The sequence below is a fragment of the Acanthopagrus latus genome, chromosome 11 (assembly GCF_904848185.1).
Source record: "Acanthopagrus latus isolate v.2019 chromosome 11, fAcaLat1.1, whole genome shotgun sequence".
Lineage (NCBI taxonomy): Eukaryota > Metazoa > Chordata > Actinopteri > Spariformes > Sparidae > Acanthopagrus > Acanthopagrus latus.
In genome coordinates, this window is record NC_051049.1 from 14407192 (window position 1) to 14431866 (window position 24675).

At 40.7% G+C, this 24675-nt stretch overlaps 2 protein-coding genes across 7 annotated transcripts in view; one reads left to right on the plus strand and one right to left on the minus strand.

Annotated features, from left to right (window-relative positions):
- Positions 1-6514, minus strand: part of acbd6 (acyl-CoA binding domain containing 6) — a 32598-nt gene extending 26084 nt beyond the window's left edge. Inside the window, exons 1-4 of the mRNA XM_037114175.1 lie at positions 6236-6514; positions 5962-6026; positions 5357-5453; positions 1918-1994 (exon numbers count right to left, since the gene is read on the minus strand). Of these exons, the coding sequence (XP_036970070.1) occupies positions 1918-1994; positions 5357-5453; positions 5962-6026; positions 6236-6514 (518 nt within the window). The remainder of the gene's footprint in view (positions 1-1917; positions 1995-5356; positions 5454-5961; positions 6027-6235) is intronic.
- Positions 6515-6523: 9 nt separating this feature from the next.
- Positions 6524-24675, plus strand: part of xpr1a (xenotropic and polytropic retrovirus receptor 1a) — a 71991-nt gene continuing 53839 nt past the window's right edge. For 5 of the 6 annotated variants that reach the window (XR_005077675.1, XR_005077676.1, XM_037114171.1 and 2 more), the window contains exons 1-3: positions 6524-7198; positions 8044-8653; positions 15567-15618. Coding sequence is in view for 4 of the 6 variants with exons in the window: in XM_037114171.1 (XP_036970066.1) it covers positions 8585-8653; positions 15567-15618 (121 nt within the window). In the remaining 2 variants the exon portion in view is untranslated. The remainder of the gene's footprint in view (positions 7199-8043; positions 8654-15566; positions 15619-24675) is intronic. The other variant, XM_037114172.1, reaches the window with a different exon arrangement.

A 24675-nucleotide genomic window follows, 5' to 3' on the forward strand; every position in this document is an offset into this window, starting at 1 on the left:
AAACAATGAGAACTCAGATAACTCTGCAGCGGTTTCCAGCAAAGTGTCCGCACAACAAAGCCTCCCATGTTTATCAGAATCCTTTCGCAAGGCGGGAGAGAGAATTACAAATGTAGCATTCAAAGCCTCTTCAATCACACACTGATCAGCTCAGTAGCCCAGGGATATTGCTAATCAATCCAGCTTTTGTCCACACACACTCTCTCACACACACACACACACACACACACACACACTGAGATGAGCAGTGAGCAATGCAATTAACTCTGTCTGGTTAACAGGTGCTTAGCTGTTTAATATGGAGTGGGTCTGTGTGTGTATGTCAGGAAGAGGAAATTGAAAAGCAGCAGAGCAGTGAGTGTGACAGTTCCAGGAGGTTATGCATGGTTTTGGATGCCAATTGCGTCGAAGTATAGCGGCGAGTGTATGTTTATGTGTGCACACATGTGCATAAGTGTGTGTGCGTGCCATGTTAATGACTTCCTCCTCGCCAGTTTCCCTCTGGGCATCGTTGCTACTGGATATCAGCAAGGGGAGCATCGTTCTGGGAAACCTGCTGTACCTGCCTCCCTCCGCCGTTCACGCCGTGTCTTCATCACCCACCACCCCCCTCAAAGAACCCCCCGAATCGTAACGTAATTAAAAAGGGGAGACTCTGGCCGCCTCTTCCCGAGACTGTGCATACTAATCATGTACAGCCATTTAGGAGGAAAACCTGCAGGATTCACACATCTCATTTTCATCTCCAAAAGAGCTCTTTTTTTCCATTGAAATGAAGATGAGGTTTTTAAGCTTGAGTAAGTCTGCCAGGCAGAAGTAAATGGAGAATATATTTCATTAACATAAATCAGAACTGTATGACGTCTCCGGGACCTAACTGCAGTTACGGTCTGTTGAATATAATCAAATACAGCATCAAGATCAGTGGTTAACAATGCCAGACTCGGATAGCGTTGACCTCAGCATTGAGAAGTGGTGATTCACAGCTGGAGGAAAAAAAGCTGAGTCTGTCCCAGCAAACTCAAGAACTCGGAAATGCATTTGGATGCTTAGTCTTCTGAAAATGAAGAGTGTGTGTGAGATGTGTATGAGTCAACAACAAGCAAGCAATGTGTGTCCGGAAAACTCTACTGTTTCTGATGTATGGCGGTCTGTGTGTGCATGTGTGCTTTTGTTTTAGGGCTACACCTAATGATTGTATTCATTCTAGATTAATCTGTTAATCTATTATTTCCTTGATTAATTGATAGCTGTTTGGCCTATAAACTTATGAAAAATGTTGATCAATGTTTCCAAAGCCCAAGATGATGTTCCCAAGTGTCAAAAATCATTATAGAGAAAATAGAAAATATTCACATTTTAATGTACATCTACCAAATTTTACAAAATAAAATATATTTCTCACTACTGCATATTTAAAAAAGTAGTATAAGCCTTTTGTGGCTTCAGAGGAAGCTGCATGTGATCTGATAAACTGCCTCCAGTGATGTTATTCAACAGCTAAAATTCAATGTGGGTAATGTAGGCACGAGGTATTGAAAGGCATTCCACTGGTCCAGCATTGCACACTCCTATAACACAATCGGACTTGAGGACAGTCTAGAAACAAATTATCAAAGTCTAAAATTTATTCCACACAGTCATCTTCTCTTCAAAAACTGGGGCCTACATAACCCACAATGCAGCTTTGCCACTGAGCGACATCACTTGAGGCAATTGATCAGGTTACATGACGCTTCCTCTGGAGCCACAAAAAAGTCTTCATGTTACTTTTTTCACATTCCCAGGAAAATTGATGGAGTTACCCTTTAAGAAGCATAAATCATAGAACTGATTATCAAAATAGATGGTGATTACGTTGACAACTTATCTATTAATCGTTGCAGCCTTAATTTGTGTTGGTTCTGATGTAAATACCTGATCATCTCCTCCTGGTACAGAGAGCTGACTGCTGCTCCTCCGAAGCCTGTTCTTCTTTCTGCTCCTCGTCTTTCCTGTCAAGTAAAAGACAATCACATTTAAGAACAACATCCACCTTATACACAGTGAATACAGATACAGAGGTTTGTCACCGTTACCAAACTTGTCCGATGATAGCTGCTGTCAAACACCAACGTAGTCCAGCTGGGCATGTATCCTATATGAACAGAGGTACTGACCTGATTGTCTTGTGTGCTCAATGCAATACAAAGGGGTTAGGTTCCTCTATTCACCATAGTGGTTGCACCTATAGCTTTTCACCTACAGCCTCTACAAAGCGAATGCACGATACAAACGTACTGAGTTAAAATTGTGTCATTTTGAAAAACAAGTCTCTGGGGCTTCAGACATGACCTCATAGGTTATCAATGTCCAACAAGACCAATAAAAAAAAATATAGAGCGCCTTAATTTGTGGGTCCTTGTTAATCTTCTGTGTTTTTCATGAAATTCCATGTTACATTCGGTTCGACCGAGACTTTATTACCCAGCCTATTCTTTTCTGACCAACCTCAACTCACAAAAGAACCCACACAAATCTGATTTCAGAAAATAGCGAGAGTGGGAGAGAACATGACAAGCGAGGCAAAACAACTGTGCGTGCACTTTTGGGGACAACCTAATTCACTTCCGAAACTCAGAATATTCGCTGATGCACTGGGCTCTGCTCCTCTGCAGCATAATGTAATATAAAGCCAGTGTCTGCTCAACAATTGAGGAAGGAACAGAGGTCAAATTCTGCCTATTATTCTCTCCCATGCGTCTCTGTCCATGCTCTCCTACTTACACCATTTGACTGTGCTTCCAAAAGAATAGCCACTGCCATGCTATGGTGCTTTGTTAACACTAATACAATCATCTTCTTTTCAAGGGGACATTTTTCTGCATTTGCTGGCTGAGCTCTCTCCTGGCATTGTGCTGCTGTGGGGCAGAGTCAGCGAGTATTGCCCCGCAGCATGGCCCAAGAGAAAAGAAGGTGTCAGGATTGGACATGTGGTTGACAGTGACGCTATTAAAGAGACATAACTATAGAAGGAGAGAAAAGAAAGGGGAGGGATGGGGGTAATAGAAGAGTAAAAGGGTTAAAGAAGAAAAAAGGGTCGGGGAGAGATGAATGAAAAGGGAAGCAGGCAGCACAAAGAAAAAAGCTGGAAAAAGTGCAGTAACGAAGAGGTGAGGGAAACTGGGGAAAGGCCAGAAAATGGTAATAGGCTAAAGTAGGTCACACAGGACATGCAACAGGCCTTTGAGACACACATACGTTTATATTTTGGCTTTTCAATTTGAGATAGAACAACCTCCTTATATCTGTGGGGCTGTGTTTGCAGAGCATTATGTGATTGTGTATCCACCCGCTGTTTGGAAAGAGAACTACACTTGTAGAGCTGGGTCTACAACAGGGGGGTCCTCAAAATTACTGCAGGGGGGTGGCAGATTATTGTTTGATCATTTATTCAAAGTATACATTTTTCTGAAAATGTAAATGTGTCTAGAAATACACAACATAAATCCAACATTCTATGAGCAAAGATACATTTAAAAAAAAAAACAACAACAACTTTAATTTATACATCGATGAAAGTCTACTGATGATACACCAGGTAATCATGTGAGCAAGCAATCTCAACTTTATGCTAGATCATGGCGCATCTCAAGTTTGCTGTCCTTGTGAGCCACAGTGGATTGTTATGTAAATTATTGGTCAAGATTGTTTTGTAAATGATCAGTAAATTTCAGGCCAACTCAGAAACCACCAGAGAAATTGCAGAGGATGAGGCTATTGCAACTAACCTTTCTACAACTGCTGCCAATTTGATTACGTATATGTAACACTATAGGCCAACAACATTCTTCTATACAATATACAGTATATGTTAGGGTCCCTGATCCCTCTGTCTGTCAGGTCAAGAATATTTGGCTTGAAAAACATTAAAGACCCCTGCTGTAGACAGAATCCACACACTGGGTTCAGGTGTTGCCAGTGTGTGGACGTAGTAGACCCTTGGGTATAAAGCTTTCCCTTTCAGTGATGCCATTCTTACTTAATTACAAGCTAAGGCAACGTGTAGCCATAGCACCAGGGACCTGCTGGATAACGTATTGTTGAAAATTAAAATCAGAAAGTATTTTTCTTAATGTTGTCTCAACTCAATTTGTAAGTTAACTGTGTCTGACTTTACTCTGACAGAGTCGCTTAACGCACTCATGACTACATTATGAGACTGGAGCCAGCTACTGTGCTGCTGCTTGCTGCTATAATCTTCACAGTTATTAGTTTAGTTTTTTGTTTTTTATAATGCTGCCTTTGAAATTATACTTTTCTCAGTATTAACCATGTCACTTTAATATCTGTGCAGTAAATATACTTCAATCTGCCTTGCTCTATATTTACAATTACTTCACACATATTTTGATGTAAACATCAAGTTTAGTACTAGACAGTCGGCAGACAGTTAGCAGTTGTTGTTGTAACTGAATGCTTCTGCTGCCACCCCAAAGGACTGCCTGTCCATGGCAACACAGCTCTCCTGGCACAGTCAAAGGAGGACATGACACAGGAGGGTGTCGAGATGTAAACAGTATCTTATATCCCCATACACCAGCTCATCTTGACAGCAATTCTATGACAGTTTTTTTTCCATTATTCATATCCTAAAATGTCCGCTATTGAGAAAAGACAACATAATCTTCTCATGTATTTTTCATGCTACATGTACAGAATAAAGAGCTACTAAGAGGCCTGGGACAAACACTGACACTGTGACACTGACCTCTACTGGCAAAAACATTGAATTGCATCTGCAAAGCACAGCAATGACATTGTATGTTTCTATTTTTGTCATCCTTTTCATCTTCTGGTGGAGCTACACAGAGTGGACTACTTATGTTTATCTGAAAAACTTCTCATGGCTAATTTTAGTCAGAACATGAAGTGCCAGGTGGGTGAGATTTGCCATTTAGCTCAATGTTATAATCTAGTACGAAAAGAATGATTTACAGAACAGTGTTAGGAGCTTACAGGTGATATTCTCTGATTGGATTTGGCCTTCAGTTCAGTATTATCACGATTGAAAAACTCCAGGAGAGACAGACAAAATAAGCCTTTTTTAAATGTTTTATTTTATCACGTCTACAAGTCATTTACCATCAGATTTTTTTCATCTTTCATCATTCACCTTCAGAGGGTTTTATGCCACCTCTCTGATCTTACTCTTATAACGGGCCTGTATTTTTTTTTACAACTTTGAATTATGTAATGCTTATTTTTGGAAACCATTTTATTGCAATCCATAATGACACAAATGTGCATATTATATTCAACCATGTAAATTAATCCACAATCAAGGTAAGTGTAAGCTTCTCAAAAATGTCCTTACCTTCGTGCAGCCTTCAGGGTCTAAAACATTGACACAGGAAATGTACTCCTGCATTGCCTGCTCCGCCTCCATGTCTCCAAGCTGCTTCCAGGCTTGCCTGCCATGACATCATACATGTAACCACAATTATGAGCTACAGTTGTAAGATGAAGGCTTACATTTGTATCTATATCATGTGCTGTCATGTATAACGGTTTTAATGGTTAAAAGCCTAAAAACAACAGGCTTAAACAGACAGGACATTTTAACATGAGCTCTCATTCACACAGAAAACAGGTTTTAAGAAACTGTTACTACTCGTTTTATAAGGACTACCTATTAATGGATTTGTTTTAATTTGTTATTTCAAAAGTTGAATGGGTACTTTAGAATAATATAATAACTCCTAAGCATGCAGGTGCACATGAAGACATGTTCAATGGCTCTCACTCACACACATAGCATATGTGAGTCACTCCCTCAGACTCAGACAGTGCCATTTTAACAACAATTCAAAAAGACAAAATTATTAATAGGTGCCTGTTTAAACACCTACATGACAACATAAACAAATCTTTCCTTTTTTTTTTCTTCTGAAACCTGACATCCAGTCTGAGGCTACATACCATTTTCTCTGTCCTTCAAAGTCAAAGAAGCCAGGCTTTGGTATATTGCACTTTCCCACTTTGGCCTGAAAAGAAAAGTCAGGATTATTCATCTGTTTCACGTTATCCATACCTTATGCACCGTCTGGGCCTGCCTCATCTGCTGTCAAAAATCAGTGATAACACATGGTGTTGGGGATTCAGGACGTAGATATCATCTAAAGCCATATGGTGACATAATTTGGAGGTTAACTTTGGCCTACGCAGTGACAGCGCCATTTCATCCAATTCTCACCTGTTTATAGCGGGCATACAGGTACAAAAGCTGGTCCCTGCTGGCAGTCTGGACCAGATCTCGTACCCGCTCGGCTGCGGACTCGAACTCGCGCTCCAGCTCGTCTCCCTCCAGTCTGTCCCCCATTTCCATGGCGCTGCAGTCAAATTTACCCAAACCTAGGTCAGAGTCCGAGTCCGAGCCTGCTCCACCGAGGGGCTCCCCTGTGTCGGGCCGGGCTGGGTCTGTACCTGAGCCCGTCGCAGTGTCCGGAGAGGACGACGGCGACCCAGAAGCCATCGTTATTATTGTTTATAACGAAACGTACTTCCGAGACGACGTGCGCCGGAGATCCGTATGAAAAACGTTCTAGACGAACGGAGAGTACCTGCCAGATTTATGTATTTGTTGAGTATTTCAGCGGCGATTTTGATTTTTTTTTAATCCGTTATCGTTTAGAATCCGTGACAGTCGGATTTGTTTCTACCAATGGTCCGTCTCTAGTACTGTCAACTAAAATCTCCGACGAAGCCTCCTGCTCGCGAGAAAGGTTCCGGTTGCATTTGCTGTCCGGTAAGGAAAAAAAACGATAGAAACCACAAAATTATGGAGGAAATGTCCTGTTTCTTGTGGCACGACCATGTTTTTAAAGCTGATTAATAATTTTATATGAAAAGAAAGAATACATGTTGTTTTTAAATGATAATAACTCGCTTGATGTGAAAACAACGGAAATTAACTGACTAAAGTTGATGGCGTAGTAAACTAACGTTAATGTCCGTAGCTAATAGCTTAGGCCAACTGTTTTGTTTTTATTCAATAAAGTAAAAAATAGACCATTAAAATCTCTTCAAATATAAAGTATTCGCATTTTATCACAGGCAACATAGTAATTTTTGCTCTGTAATGCTTATATTTAGCTTGTTAGCTTGACATTAGCTGCTCTATCCGCCTCAATACTAATTCTACAACCTTCTAACACAGGTGAATTTAATTTGGGCTTTAATTAATTAATTGCCGCGGCTTCACTGCCAGCTATTTATTTAATATTTTTTCCGTCCAATTTGTCCGGTTTCAGTTTCAATACTCAGGTCGCGTGAATGTCTTTCACTGCAGTTTGCGTCACATTAATGTAATATTAAATGTGACAGGTCGTGTCAACAACTGACTTGAGGCAGCTGAATTCTAGAAAGTTTAACGCACTGGGCGACAAGCTGCATTAGCGTAGTTTGTCCAGCAGATGCTGCTCTTGGCAAAATGATGAAGTGTCACCTGTTCCCTCACAGAGCAGCTGTCCCAAACACTCTTGAGATGATCTAAAAGCTGTGCATTTTTCTGATACAAAAACGCAGAGTAGCCTGTTCAGCTTGTTAAAGTATGTCTGTGGTTGCATTTGTCATATCCCATACTTGTCATAAATGTAGGGATCTTTGGGTTATTGACAGAGTATAATGAGAGTCTTTTGCAGAGCTCATAAACAACGGTAGCTTATTATCCCTGCTCTCTCTAAACTATCTGCGTCCCCAGGGCACAGATAAAGGCTTCTGTGTTCTTCATCCAAGGAGCGGATCTATAATTCGCTGACCCACATCCAAACTAGTTGTGGAAGTGTTCAAGCAGGAACACTCACTCTGTGGAAAAGTATGTAGGCCATATTCACGAGTCGACTAGGACTGTATCATAGATTAGGACAGGCAATCATGGTGTGTAAAAGCAGCCTGCATTCCTTATTAATGGACTTTGCACTATTAGCTGCAAGTGTCAACTTCAAATCAGCGTTTCATATGATGTTTGAACATTTTTCCAATATCCCGTCTATCTTATTGCAGACACTGATCAGAGGACAACAAGTGGCTCAGACGGAAGCATGAGACAAAAACCTGATGGAAATAGGGAGTCTGTGGTCTGAATGGTCTGTGTAGGAGGTGAGGGGTTCCCTGAGCGCACCGCCAACACTTTTTCATAGGAGGTCCCAACAACAGCCGGTGCCACTGCGCGCTCTGCTGACGCAACCACGTCGCTGTGGCTCAATGTGATGGCGGACCGCAATGTCCCCAGACCTGCCCAGGGAGGGACGGAGCAAAGTAAATGAGACTCGGCTCCGTTAAACTGCCGTCCGTCCAGCTGTTAAAAAGAGAGACTGTTGCCACTGCCGTCCCTCCCGTGAAATAGTATGTGGGACGAGATCCGCTCGGAGTGCACTGACCGGGACGAGCCAGAAGTGGAGTGAAGAGGAGCGGAGTGCGCCGGGCTGACGCACCGCATGTTGAGCCAGCAAGTTGACTGAAATAACAAAAGTCGCGTCGACGGGGAAGGGGACAGCCGCTCTCGGATTTAACGGAGGTTTGAGGGGACACTTGTTCCGACAAAATGAAATTCGCGGAGCATCTTTCGTCCCACATCACTCCAGAGTGGAGGAAACAGTATCTTCAATATGAGGTAAAGTGACATTTATAATGTATTTGAAATGAACGCCTTTTGAATATGGGCATGGGCGAAAGTACCACAAATACAACCTTTTTTGACAGAGGAAAGTGGGAGATAACAGTCTTTATTAAGTATGGCACATTTAGAAAGCTGTTGTTAATATTTCCTCAGTTTCAGTAAAGCTCACTCCTGAGAGCGATAAAGGACAGGAAAGATATGGGATGTCCTTTTGTTTATGGAGGGGAAATTGACTGCGGGTGTTAAGAGCCGTAGGGAGCATTCAGTGTTTATTACTGCTGTTTGCTGAGTTTACACCCCGGAAAATAAACAGAATGAATATTTTACAATTCAGTTACATACTTTCCACACTGGAATAATGAAAAACAACAACAACAAAAAAATGATCCTGTTGTCTATTTTAACAATTCATGCTATACAATTTTTCATAATATTCTATAAGTAATTAATTAATTTCGTTTCTTTTTATGTTTTTTTTTCTTTGCAAAACAAATATGGTTACAGTTGAATTTTAGTTAAATTTTAGTTTTTCTTTTGTTCCCCCCCTTTTTTCCCCCCAATTTGCTCGTTTTTCCTCCCATATTCATACCTACCCCTCGGGTTTTATGATGTTTTTTTTATGTCAATTGTATTCATAATTCCATTTTAGAAAATCCTCCTCTTTTGATTATCCTTTCATTTTTTAATATTTGAAACAATCTAACTATACACAAGAGACAGCTCTCAGATGCATAGTTGTAAAATTGCAAATATTCTTATTTAATTATTCCAGGTTTTCTGGGCAGTTTTGTTAAAATATGTATACATAGTATTTCTACTATTTTGTAGATGTTTTTGCTATTTTGCACAATGAAACAGGAATGGTTTGTCTCGAGGAATCTACCTGCAGGTCTTCCTCTAACGCAATATTCTGTCTGGTTTCTGATGTCTGTGGATTTAAAGAGACCTTTGTGTACACACATGTTCTTTGTTTGGTGGTGTACAGTACTTCAGTGGTTTATTTTCACACCCCACTTCTTTGCTTTGCTGGCCCTACATTAAGAGCTTTATTGCAGACATGTAGTGACAGGGCAGGCTGCTCCTTTCCATTTAGCTCTATGAATTATAGACAAAGACCCCGTTCCCCTGAACCTCAGCAGCCTACATCCCAGACTCAACAGAAGCTCACTGCACTGGTTTTATTTGGAAACATGCCCTGAATATGGTTATTAAGTTGTGTAAGTCATACAACAGACAGTTGGGTCTGTCCAGGCTGTCGTCATTATGCAATGAAAACATCTTCAGGCAGCATAATTAAAGCAGAAAAGAATAAAGAGATGTCAACTATGAGCCACATAATTGAAATAAGAAAAACTCTCCTACAGTATTTTACTTTGATTGATTACCGACATACATGGACAACCCGTGTGGGGTCTTTGTATGCATAGTCTGACGCAGAATGAGCCCAGGGACAGATGCATGGCCATACCAGCCATTTTACACCTCCAGTCTCCAGCAACGCACTCGCTGACCTGAGATGGATGATGACAGATTTTCTCTATCATCTACATTTAGTGCAGTTTTATCAGATATGAAAAACATGAAGTGACATTAAAGTGTCACTAATATATTTTTTCAGCAATATATTTACACCTCTATCAATCAGTAGAGGGAATAAACTGAATAAAGAAATGCTCTTGATAACAAATAACTGCATTATTTTTTCAGAAATAGTGCATAATCTTTTTAGATATATAAAAGGATAATTTATTGCTTCATTAATGGAATAATTGTGTTGTGTGAGCTTGAAAGATCGATTGTCTTTATCAGCCTATATTTAATTTTCTTATTCCCATAAGATTTAAATGAAAAAAAACATAAATCTGGTGTAACCACAACTATAATCAACCACTGATTCACTGAGAAAAGAGGCCTTTTTACCGTTTTTAACATCTCTAAAACTCTTTATATGTTTATGCTATACAAACATATTTGTGCCACATGTGAAGCTATGTTGAATTATGTAAAACTACGGCCTGTTTCCTATCCATACAGCTTGTTTTCTTGCTCAAATCTAAATTATATATTGTTTGGAGGAAGGGATATCTCTGTATTTTTGCCGTCAGTCTTTGTCTGACCTCTGTGAACACCATTACCTCCTGAGTGGGCGTGATAGGCAGAGATCAGGGAGGGAACTCATGCTTACAGATGATGGACGTCTTATTCAAGGCTTTTTTGCCCACTGAAACCAGTCAAGAGACAAGAACAGAATTAAAGTAATCGGCAGTGAGTTCAGTCAGTTGACTTTAGCAAAGTAGGTCAAATCAATTTTAATGTCATTCTGAAAAATGCAAAGCGGTGATATGCTGCTGTGATGCAACAGACGCATCATCATGAGTCCATGGATTCTTTATGCAGTGACGGGAACGTTACAGATAGCTTGAGAAATGCTTTAAAGCATTCAGTTATTACACCCAGTCATAGCCACAGAAAACAAAACACTTGTGTTTATTCTACAGTTGCCACTGCAGCCAATGATGTTGCTGTATTGTAATACAGTTGTCCGTCAATTAAATGACACACTGACACATTATTCAAGCAACACATGTAATTTTTATCCATAGCCCATGCAGCAAAATGTGATGCTTCCATACTGTCTGTATCTGTGGTGCATGCAATATTACAGCTGCCCACATCTCAAGTGTCTGTGGTTTTCAGGGATATTCTTGCCTTTGCGTGCTAGTTAATTAACCTGCTGCCCAGTTTTCACTCTCCTCCTTTTTTTAGAGCAGACTATTGTGTGGAAAACGGTGCTCTGTCTGTTCAGATTGGTCAGCTAGTTTCTATGCAGATGAGAAGGATGCGGCAAAGTGGCTGTTCCAACAAATACAGACTTTAGTTACTAAGGCACTTCATTTGAACAGGGAGACATTGACAAGGTGATTGAGCGATCGAGCAATTAGGTGTGTGCATGCATCCTGTGGGATTGTAGTTATAAACCTATATGCTAAACAGCTGTTTGGTATGGATGTGTGCATGTACGACTGACTCCAGAGGCTTCTCCTAAAGGGCAGGGCAGATAGGTTTATAGATGGATATGGCCGATGTGTCTTTTTAATATAACAGTTATTAAAAGTGCGATTTGTAAGAAAAATAGATTTTTGAGTCTCATTCCCAACTCGGCAAAATCTGACACTTTGGAATTGTAGGACGGGTCAGCTGCCATCCCAAAGCGAGTGGGAACGGGAATGAGACTCAAAAAACAACTTACAAAACCTTTTTCAGTGCTAAGATATAAAAAGAGCTGTTTTTCTAAACGCTGACAAATGAAGTTTCTCGACATGCCCGAGGGTTTATTGTACAAAAGCAAACTTTCTTGTATTGCAGCATAGAAATGTGTATAGGTAATTGGTACTCTTATTTAATTAATTAATAATATTTATTCATTCAAGAAGTCTCATTAAGATTAAGATTGCTTTTTCAAGAGAGACCTGAGAACAAGAAAACATTGAAAATTTGCATGCCAACTGCGAAAATTTGTGTGCACATAAGGGTTTATTAAAGAAATTCTGTTAAAAATGACAGAAGAGATGTGAGATTACTTGGAATCTTGCAAATTTGAACTTCATTTATTAATAAAATAAGATGGCTATTTCTTTTTGAGCATAAGTGTGCTCATGTATTCATGTAATATGGAGAACGGTGCAAAATGTGTCATTTCTGATAAAGCGTAATGCACTGTGATACAAGGGGTTTAATGATTCAGTAAGATAACATATGTTGACTAATGTGTGCAGAATGTTAGCGGTATATAGAAGGAGTGAGAGATAGAGATGCAGGTGTGGATGTGTCTGTGGGTGGGAGAACAAGGCCACTTATGCATTTACCTCTGCATTCTAATCACTTGTGTAAGCTCAGATGAGGAGGAGGAGGAGGAGGAGGAGGAAAGTGCCAGTAGAGACTCGCATTTACAATTCAAACTAGCAAAATTATATTATGTTGAGGTAAAAACAGGTGCCCGACTGTGATTTCCTTGAGTGATTGCTGTTTGTTCAAAGGTGAAGCCTTGTCTTTCTCTAATTAATCTGAGTGATGTCATTTAAATGGCTCAACCAGCGCAGTGAGCTTTGTATTGTGACAGACGTAATGGTACATAGAATATGCAACATGGCTCATATCATCTCTGCTTTGTGCAGTGATTTACTAGCATGTTCAACAATATGAACATTATGTATACAACAGGCATGGCATGGCAACTGCTGAGAAACCCCCCTTCCTATAGCTCCCTCCCTCCTTCCATCCTCACCTCATCGTTCCTCCCCCACTGGGAGGACATCTGGTCCCCGACCAGACCTGCCCTCTGCACCCCTCCTCCTCCTCCTCCCTCCATCCTCTCCTCCCAACCTCTCTACTCCTCTGTCTACATGCAGGGATCCACTTAGACACAGAGCTAGGGATTCAAGTGATCCACCATTGAACTCTTCAGTCTAATGATGCACACTATGTGATCTACTCAAGCACAGGGATTGCCAATCTCAAGCATCTTAGAGGGAGAATTCCACCATCCAGCACCAAAATGTTTTGGTTGGTGTCCACTCAGCGTGTCACAAGTATTAATTGAAAACATCCAATCGATGGAACACTCTGCAGTGTAAGCTTCAGTCGGACTTAGTGACTACTTGTGGTACAGTCATGTTTGTTTTAGTGAGTATGCACCATCATCACGTTAATGCATGGTCACTCATACTGATGGCCCCATTAGGCTTGGTTTAGTTATTGTCTACAGGTTTCACCATTGATTACTGCCAAGCCTGCAGGTTTATCCCAGCTCCCCAAAGAGCCACCCCGCCCCCTTTCCTATCACTGCCATCACCATGGCAATTCCTCCCTGCCTGAATCTTAATGCCTGTTTCCCACCTATTAATTTGGGTAGGGGCCCCATTTTGCTTGGGCCCTACTCCAATGGTGTGCATGTACACAGTTCGTCTCCTGTGATCTCTGTCAGACAGAGAAGAGATGATAGGACATACAGATGAAATGTTTACATCTTGGAGTAGACTCCAGCGTCAGAATCTCATTGTGTGTATAATTCACAGAGGAGTTTAAGTAGCAACAATCCAGGCAGCTACTAATGCATAGCAGTTTCTGAGTGGTTCCCACCCACATACAGGATTACTCACACTGCTCTCTCACTGCCATGTTACAAAAGCAGCAGGTTATATAGAAGGCTGGACAGTCAGAGAGGAACTTGATATAATCAGTTGATAAGACAGGAAAACATATAGGTTGTCAGATTTGGAAGACATATTTTTATTAACTAACAGTATGAGTTGACTGCTGTATAAAAAATGACAGATTTTAGTATTGAGCGCTTTAAGCCCTGAAAATGTAAACGTTGTCTTATTGAATTAGTATTGCATTAAATTTCATAGAGTGTTTTTTTTTCTTTCTATTTTTGCAGTTATAAAGACATCTTTATTGAGAAACAGGCTTCGGTTCCAGGCGTTTCTCTGATTACCACTGATATGTTCAGATGAGCCAGCGTGCAATTATCTGTCAATTCAGATTATCTTCAAGATCAATTTTCCTGCACAGAAACAACCTAATTTAGCCACTGCAGCTATCTCTCTCCCTATCTGCTTTGTATCTGTGAGTTGGTTTGTCAGACCGTCTCTCTCTTTTCTCCCAATATTTGCTTTTAATTACACAGATGCACACTTTGATAACATATTATCGTCCATGCAACACTAGTTTGTAATTTAAACTGTCATTATTCATTTTAAATTTCTGGACAGATGTTAAAGTCCTTCATCTGTCATTTTAATTACTTTAGAAGTTGCTTGTAGCTGGTTTGTGTTATCTTTCTTTGTGTATAATCATCTGCCTGAGTGAATGACAGTGCTATTGTGTCCCAATATTCCATATTCTAGTGTTGTAGGAATCTACAATTAATTCTGTAAGTATTTACTTTATACTCCTGAATACTAAGGTTTCCTTTGAAGTTGAAGTACTTTGTCCATTTTTTGTGTCTATTGAATTATCTTGTGGGGTCCGGCCATCCCCCGCTGTAACAATTAACTGATCAATCGATTAGTTGTCAGCTAAATTAATAATTGATTAATTGGTTCATGTAAAGTTTTCTGATTCTAGCTTCTTTATTGTTAATTTTTTCTGGTGTCTTTACTCCTCTAGATAGGTAAACTGTATATCTTTGGGTTGTGGACAAAACAAGACATTTCAGGATGTCATCTAACAAAAACATCTGTCATCATCTTCTGAGGGTTTATAGAACATCAAATCAATTAATCAAGAAAACCATCGATCAATAAATCAACAATGAAAATAATCCTTTCCCTACATGCTTACCATTCACTTAAACAAAATGTTATTATACACTAAGAGAGATAACACAAACTTGTTACAAGTGGGCATTTGTTGTTGTTTAAGAATGGTTCTGTCAAATTGGCTAGCAAAAACACCACTGTTGGGCATCTCTGTGCTCAGTTGTTCCTTTACCAGTTTAGGAATATCTGTGTTACTAGTAAACTATAACTGGAGTAAATGAGATCATTAACATGCCAGAGTCTGTATGTTGTTTATTATGTTAACGCTTTTATGGCCGTTGCTGTAATCCTCCCATATGGAGAATAAGAGTTTAGTTAATAGCTCTCGAATGGCTTTAAATGGTTTAAATGGTACTAGAAAAGCAGATGGTGCTAATAACTGTGCAGAGGTCTCATGTAATCCCTTTCCTACTTATATCAGTGTATTATACAGTATATAAATACACTTTGTTCAGTTGATCTGATGTGGAACAGACTTAGACTTGTACTAACATCCTGACAGAAGTACATCAGTGAACCGTCATTTATGTTGCTTTGGTCAGTGTGTGCAGACAGTGATTTTTTTTTTCTAATTTTTTCACCAGGCGTTCAAGGATATGCTGTATGCTGCCCAGGACCAAGCCCCATCCATAGAAGGTAAGGAGACACCCTGTTTGGATAAACAAACCCAGACACAGAGGCAGACAGACACACAGACGCACACACATGCGCACACACACACACACACACGCACACACGCACGCACACGCACACACACACACACACACACACACACACACACACACACACACACACACAAACACCCACAGACACACCTCTGTACCCAGTGCACCCTGCTCGGGGCCTGTTTGGGCATCCTCAGAATAACAGCCTTCATTGGCTAAAAATAGGTAGAAATCATTGCCAACATGCTCACTTGGTAGGCCATAACTCAACCAGATCATTACTGTCCACCTTCCTGGCTTAGCTTTTTAACCTGCTTGAAGAACAGTAATGGACTCAACATATGAGGCAAAACATGCTGTGAAGTAAAGCTCAAAGTTTGGTGAAGTGAACACGTTTGGTTGTTGTACTCTTGCTGTGGTGAAAAATGTGCTTTATAGTTTTTAAACTTTCTTTATGAAGTAAGCTGTTGTTAGTTGTTAAAAACAAGTAGCAGACCAGACCAGAGTTCGGTGGCCAGCAGTGCTGAGTGTTTCTCCTCAGCGGAGCAAAGATAAGGATGGCCTTTGGCTATAATTAATCTTTGGCCCTAGACTTCAAGTGATGCGTGATGATGGAAGAATGTAAATCATTAGTTTTTATTTTAGAAACCTGTTTGCAGAGATAAACAACTTTCTTTAGCTGCATGCTTGAGACTTTATCATGTGTAGCTCTGTCTGTGTGACTGTGGAATCATGTCTGGAGAGTCTGGAATGGAGCAGAGAATAATTCTTGTATGTCTGTGTTGTGATGACTGTGTGTGATCATGCCCAAATGTGTGTGTATGTACAGTAATAGATTTTTTGGTGTTGTGCAACATGCCCCTCGCAGAGCCGCGACTCCCAGAGCTCTGTTCCAGCTGAGTGGTCTTGATGTGGATGGGAGTAAGTTGTGATTCTATCCTTGAGCGACAAAGACATAACACACAGTCACTGAGTGTGTGCACAACTGAGCCACATTGTTTGTGTCTGTGTGTGTAACCCTGTGTGTAAGAGTCGGCTTCAGGCACAGAGATCTGTTTCAGACATTTGTTGACTTTGTTTTTGACTGCAGTAGGTGTGAAAGGGGACCCTCAGGATTTATAATTGAAAATGTTCTATGAAATGTGATTTCTTTCTTTGGAATGCTCACTGACCTTGTGTGCATAGTGGGTTTCTATTAGTGTTGCTTGTTCCTATATTGTACATTTAATAACATTATAGACAAGCTAGGTGATTTGTGGGGAATGAGGGGGGACACCACTGTACTTTTTAGCAAAACGACCAAAATGCATCTTTTTTTGTTAACCTACCACCCCCCTCCCCATCCCCTATTAGCAAAGAGAGTGAAAAGGGAGAGGGATTGTTTAGTTGAATATGTGAGTGTAGTCTGCCTGACTCATTGATCCTTTATCTGAACGAGGTTTGTGCAAGTCAGAAAATCATGAACATGGGTCAGTAGCCTCACTGTGCATCTATCCACAAACCCATGGTGCTGTCTTAGGACTGAAGTAGCTGACAGATTAGTTATTGAGCCTTTTCCGCTCAGAAGTCTCTCTATCTGTCATCTGGGATCTATCATATTGTATGAACTATATTCTATAGATACTCAAATCTATACTATATTGTAGGCGATATACTCTATAAAGTAGTGTTACCTACAGTCACAAGTGACAAGTACAATATGTGGTTGTGGAGGAGACACACTGCCAACTCTGAAACCCATTTTTGGGTGGGAAACATGACAACAGATATAGTTTTACTATAGGGTAGGGCCGTCCCTCTGTTGAAAATTAATAAATCACTTACTGTCACATCCTTTTCTGTGATAACATATGAGCTGTGTCTCTCCTTTGAGAGCTGTCTCCAGAGGCTGTTAGCCATGCTAGTCACGCTCAACATGTATGATAAATCACTTCCTGTCTCAGGTCTGAGCTGTACTCATGGGTCAATGCTCTGCCTCTGTTAACCTGTCGCATGATAGGTGAGGTTGTCTAAGGAATAGAGATGGGATCAATCAGTCAGTAGGAAATCATACTGTGTCATCCATCTGGTATGGTTGTGACGTTTCAACATTCGCCACTCAGTCAAATTGATTTGTGAGCTTTTCACACTTTTTTCACTCAGTACAGAAATGGGCCAAAACACTGAAGCAGCCAAGTGCAAAGAAGGGAGTATAAGCAATGGACTTTAGAAGAAATCTCTGAATATATCAAATAGTCTCCCTTTCACTGTTTTTATGGGGAAGAGAGAGAGGCTGTAATGAAAACAGAAGTAGACACAGTAAAACAGTGTTATTAAACCCTGTGTCTTCTCTCTTGTGGCTGACATTTTGTTGACTTTTCATAAGAGAAACAAGATTAACAGGTGTTATAAAATCCAAGCTTACTGCAGCACTTTCTTCCCACATCGACTAGACTCAATCTGTCAAATCTGATTGAATTGAAACTGGGGCAGAACGATATTGAAACATTTTTTTTTTTGCTGTTGTGGACATAACACTTTTTTTCACCAACTCTCACAAACACTTGCACTGAAATGGTAGCAGAGCTGCTGCATTTTGGAGTATTTTTGACTTTGCTGTCTTACCAAAGGACACTTTGACATGTGAACATGAGGGATCAAACCTCCAATGCTGCAGTTTAACCCGCTTATCTCATGAGCCAGATCCTCCCACTTTTCCCATATCACCTTTTTAGAAATAAAATAAATAGCAGTTAATTTTGCAGTTAGTCTTGTGTTTTTTTCTTGTTGTTGTTTTTTTTTCATTGTATTTAACTAATTTTAAAGTGCCAAAATATTCAACACTTGTCAGCTTTTACTTCTTTTTTCATATGCAGCGTTGACTATGCAGGCTATTTGTGCATGGGAGCACCTACAATTAATGTTATTGTTGATGAATCTGACAAATGTTTTCCCAGTTTCCCAGTTACAGTTCCCAGGTGACACAATGGCCGTTTTTTCCTACAGTCAAATCAGAGAGATACTCTGTTTACTTTCACATAAGACAACTAGAAAGCAGCAAGTCCTCACGATTGCATTTCATTTTTTGTTAGCTTAATTGATGAAAGTTCCCTATTATATTTATTGATCATGCAATTGATTCATAAACTAATAATTTCAATGAAAGAAACCAGTAACCAAACAGTAATTAAATGTGCCTACATTACACTTTTTAATCTTATGAAATAGATACATTTTTAAAGAATACTCATAAAATGCATACATTGTGGTATTCAATATATTTTAAGCCCAATTCAAAACCTTGATCATTTAATTAAATCTGTTGGTAGAAGCCTGATTATGTTTTAATTCAAGAGTGTATCCTACCTTTCTCTCTCCCTCTGTCTACAGCCTCATTCATTACAAAAAGGAACATTTTTGGTATTCAGAGGATGTCTCCCTTGCCTGAGGGAGACAGTTAACTGTGTAACTACTTGCTCACCCACTCAGCTCTCTCTTTGGACACCCTGCTGTACCTGATAGAGCTGTTTAGTAGATAGGCACAACACTGAACAGGCAGCACTTCAAAGCCTCTATCAGAGCCTCTGCATACATATCTTTGTTAGGATGTGTGACTGTAGCTACATGTGGCCAACACCATTAAACAAATATGTCCATGTTCATGGTTTGATCTTTCCATAAGCACATAATTGTCTCTCATGCTGTGTTATGTTACAGTGCTAGCAAGGCTTTTCTTTAAGTGGACATTGCCCATCAGCACCTTCACCCCAGAAAGCCTCTGAGGGAACATACCACAGAAGATGCACTTTTTTCCACACCATTTTAGGCTAATTAATCATTCAGGTTCTACAAGATGAATTAACGGTTATTAAGAGAGCTTGTTGCAAACTGACACATGCACATGATGGTGGCTTCACTGTGCATATGACCCTTTACCCCTCGTTAAGATCCTTTGTTCTCATTCCTCTGGCCCTTCCATTGGTCCTTGTGTAATTGTAATTAAAACACGCCTGCCTCTGTGCTGTGAGGAGCCAATGAAAGGCAACAGAGAGAACAGCTGGTCGGATCTCTGGTTCCTCCTGTTCCAACCATTAGAATGAGTTATGCCACAATCTAATTCAATTAGGCTGTTGATTATTACAGAGATCTGCGAACAATGGCCCGAGATAATAAACACACAGCTTTAACAGGAGTCTGTGTGTGTCATACGATCTCCAGCAATGTTGATGAGCTCTACATGCCATACATGCCTAAATTGATATTACGAAGCCTGAAAGGGGAAGGATGTTTCACATTCTAAGTCATTCATTTGCTGTCTCATTCATCCATTCATTCATTCTGTCCTCCATTGTGCTTCTCTGTAAATGGCCAGTCAGTTACTGTGATGGTATCTGTACTGTGCTCCATAAGGTGGAGCTGTGGAAAGATGGCAGCGATAGCACTGCTGGCTGCTGGATGCACACAGGGAGTAAGGGTGGTGCTCCTCTTTAGTACCATGAACACACACACACACACACACACACACACACACACACACACACACACACACACACACACACACACACACACACACACACACCAAGCAGAGTGGGGTACTACATTATTGACATACAGCTCAGGGGACCAGAGAATGGATTTGAATGAATGAATCAGACCCCAACAGCACTATAATGAATGAATGATTTCTCATGTTACTTTTCTACATTGTATAGTAATGCTTGTGACTTGGCTGTCAGTTTCCTCATCCCTTTAGGGATTTTTATGCTTTTATGCAGTCAAATCAATAGCAGAATAAAAGCAGCAGTGTGAGATAAAATGTATGCAGTGCTTCTTTTTGTGGTGAGTAGCTTTACCATTTCCATAAAAAAGAAATGTGATTACCAAAATGTTTATGCACCCTTCCATATTTTTGTCAAATCTCATCAGTACTGTATTGTGTTGAAATAAGGCATCCACTTTTATTGAAGGAGTCCTATCCTGTTCCTTAAAGATTGAAATAAGGATGTGTCTTATTACCTGAACTTTTGACCTTGTAAGATGTTGTTTGTTAAATTGTCACAACAGAACAGTGGAACATCAAAATACATTATAGGGTTTATGGCATTCTAAACATGAGTGTTGCCCACAGGGACATTGTAGAGTGTGCTATGGTGGACAAACTATGCAACGCCAACACTCATAACAAGGTTGAAGGGTGTTTCATCCGTTTTTATTTCATTTTTTAAATTCAAATTTTGAATTTATCGGCCATTATAAATGCTGATACTGATAGTTTGGAAAATGCCTAATATCGACTGATAATATCGGCCTGCCGATAAATCAGTCAGGCTCTAGGCCAGTGGTGTCAAACTGATCCGGTAAAGGGCCATGTGGCTGCAGGTTTTCATTCCAACCAAGCAAGAACACACCTGATTTGGATCAGCCAACCAATCAGCCAACCAAGCAAGAACACACCTGATTTGGATCAGGTGGGTTCTTGCTTGGTTGGAATGAAAACCTGCAGCCACATGGCCCTTTACTGGATCAGTTTGACACCCCTGCTCTAGGCCTATCCACTTACGGCCAGACCAGACCATATTTGTGTTTGAGTGGACTTGTGTAACTGATCTGTTATTGGAGTGGGAAGAGAGAACAGTGCCAGTCTTTTCTTCAAATAGCGGTAAAACACCACTCAAATCTTACTCTTATATGAAGGAGAGAGAAGACTACAAACAGGAGTAATTCTTCTCCATAGAGCCAAATGGATGGCTGGATGGCATTGATGTTTCACTCTATTTCTCACTGAGCCAGAACAAGGCAACTACAGTGCCAGATGTTCATTTTCCCATCAGACACCTGTACCATCACAGTTGCCTTGTCTCTTGCCAGTTGCTATGCAGCCTGTGAGGCTTTTGTTCTCAAGCTTCCTCTGGACAATAGTGTCTCCCTCTCACCTGCCTCTTCATGGCTTTGATAACAAGACAATGAACAGAGTAGTAAACCTGTGCAGTGCTGGACCTTTTTTCAACTCTGCCAGCAACCCTCTTAACACTTACTGATGAATATTTTTGTGTCTGTTTGTGAGCCATTGTACCTAATGTGTTTAATAAAAGTGGCAACATGAGTCACAGTCACCCATCACCTCAACTACAACTTTTAACCAGCACTTATTTCACTATTTTCGTTTGTTATCCATGCTGCTTGCTCGTCCACCATTTTGTCTGTTGTTGCTGACGAACACGATGAGAGGTTAGTTGAAGGCTGCTAGCCTGTGTGATACAGTGCTGATTATTATTCTACTGGCGTATATGATGGAACAGCAGCTGTTATTACTGTTGTTTGTTCCCCTCGGAGTCTGTCCTCGCCCCCCTGTGTGGAATAGCTTTCTGATTTCTGTAATTTTCTTGCTTTGGCATGTTGATAATTCAGGGTTTTTGTTCAGCCAGTCTTGCAAAAATATAGTTGCATCTGTTTTTCTTTTCCAAGCCACAATAGTAGTGTCCACACTAGAATAAAGTATTTATTATGAAGGACCATGGATGCATCTCCACAGTAGATAAATAAATTAATACATACAGTATACAATATGTATACAGTCTTCTCATCCACAACAGGACAGACACCCAGGCAGACAAGCTGAGAAACAACTCTGTGTATGGTTAGAACGACAAGCAGATGCTGGAAGCATGGCAGTAGGTCAGGCAGGCACTCAAAAGGTGGGAAAGGCAATGGTTGGAAGTAGACAGATGGACAGGCAGACAGACAGGTAGACAGGCATGAGGGTTCAGCAGGACAGTTCTGTGGCAGCCGGGGTCTCCCACCAGCCTACATTATTGATGGGATCCTTGCCAAGCTGCTGCTCTTGCTCACTTCCAAGCGCTAATTGTTGGGTTTTTGTTGGGGGTTGGTTCTTCTTTGTTTTTAAAGTATGATCTTGGTACCACCTAGTAGATATCAAGAAGAAATCAAGTGGAGCAACACTGAAGTACAACAGCTGTAAGTGAGTAGGAAAGCTCTTTTAGTGCTTTTAAGCAGACATATTCTGTTGTTGCTGCTTTTGCTCCTTATAGTCAATATTTCTTGGAGACAAAAGACCTCTAAGGCTCCTTATCCAATGGAGAATATTAGTCCACAATAGACTGCCATGGCATCAAGACCTTTTGCAAATTATAGACCTAAATGCCATTTAAACAGGACATTTCTTGAGCTTGAGCAGTCATTTCCATAATCAAGCTTACACAGTGGGTTTTCCTTGGCTCTAGCAGGTTTACTTCCAGAGTGGATTTAAACCAGCGTTCCTCTTACAAAGTAGTGAACGAGAGAGGTGGCAGTGCATTGTGAGATTGGTCCTTTGATGAGGCTTCTAAGGGTATTAGAGGGAAGGGAGGCAGTGGGGGTCTCAGGGTCAATACAAACCTAGGATCACTATCTCAAGGTCAGGGACTAATCGAACTGAGGTAATGAACAGTAAAGAGGTGATAGGTAATTGGTTGAAGACCGGGATGAAGGGGAATGGCTAGCGCTCTTTCGTTTTATGTCTGAAGTGATGATTGTGAAAGAAAGAAATAAGCATTGGAAAACAATGATAAATGGTTTGAATGGGATTGTCAATGGCCAGTCTGGAACAGAAAGAGATAGAAACAGAGAGAGTGAGATCCTTCAGGCAGCAGACAGACACACAGACTGAGTGGGAGGTCCCTGGGCTCATCTCCAATGCATGTTGCCCTGCATTAACACTACAGCCATCCCGCAAGAGAAAGACAGAGAGAGAAAGAGATCCTCGATAGATGAAAGTCTTCCATCCATCCATCCATTATTCATCGTTGAATTAGATCTCGCCTGAATGAAGGAGAGGAAAGAGGAGGAGGGGGAGAGAAGGAAAGGTATAGGCTGTTTTAGAGGAGTGGGGTCTGGATAGCCCCTGTTGTGGTGATGGGAAATGGTGAGGAGTTCAGATGAGGATGTGAATCCAGAAGGGGTGGTATTTTTAGATTCTGGGCATTTTACAGGAGACTAGGTGGATAAGATTTCCACTGGTGCGAATGTAGTGTTGGGTAAAAGGATTTGAGGTGCAGAGAAAAGAGGGCAAAGAAAGGGCAGAGATGGTAGCGGCTGGGATACAAGTGTAGGAGAAATGATGATAATGTGTTTCTGGAACAGGGAGAAGGGTGAAGGAGAGGTTAGTGATACTTACAGGAGTTGAGTTGACTTAGTCAGTGTCAGGCCTACAATGAACTTTGTGGCCCTAGTTTTTGCATTGTGTCCCTGGCTCTTGTCAACCCTTCCTCACTAGTTTTTGACCAATTGAACTTGCTGATTTGGTGGCAGAGCCCGTCAGTGGCAGAAATCACCCTGATTGGCTGTTCATCTTCATTCATCTTGGCGAGTCAGTGCATGAGAAGAGCAAACAACTTAAGTCAAGAGGGCACACACAGACTGATTTTATACCGATCTTTCCCCTACACAAATATTTGTGTAACAATTATACATGACTGTCTGGAATAAAGCCATTGAAGATCAGCTGATCAGCATGATTCCGAAGAGGTCTTGTAGGACATAACAGAGAAACATTATGCCAACGACTGGTAAAGACACTGCAGCCCTAGGTCTTACAGTTTCCTTTCATGAATAACAAGTATAGACAGCAATGCCCGCTGCATGAATAGGGAGTTATTTCCATGTTAGCTGTCAATTGTATTCTTTGTAGTGTGTTCAACACTTTATCAGAAAGACACAGGCAACGTAAGGTGACTCAAATGTCTACCTGCCCCTGCTAGCTCTTTAATTGTCAGTTTGCTGAGTGTGGACCTTTAAATGTAATTAGGAGGGCTTCCAATGCTTATGAAACCTGTTGTCAACAACTTGTCATTCCTGCGCCTCTCTACCAAATGCATGACTGCTTACATATTTGGGTGTGCACATCTGTTCAGGCCTTGGCAAACATCTTTTGATCTCCATACCTTTTGAACAATCTGCCGCTCGAATGTTGCTGACAGGCCTGTGATCTCCACATCCTCAAAGATGTACAGACACTTAACACTAATTCTTCAGATATGCACTAAATAGTATT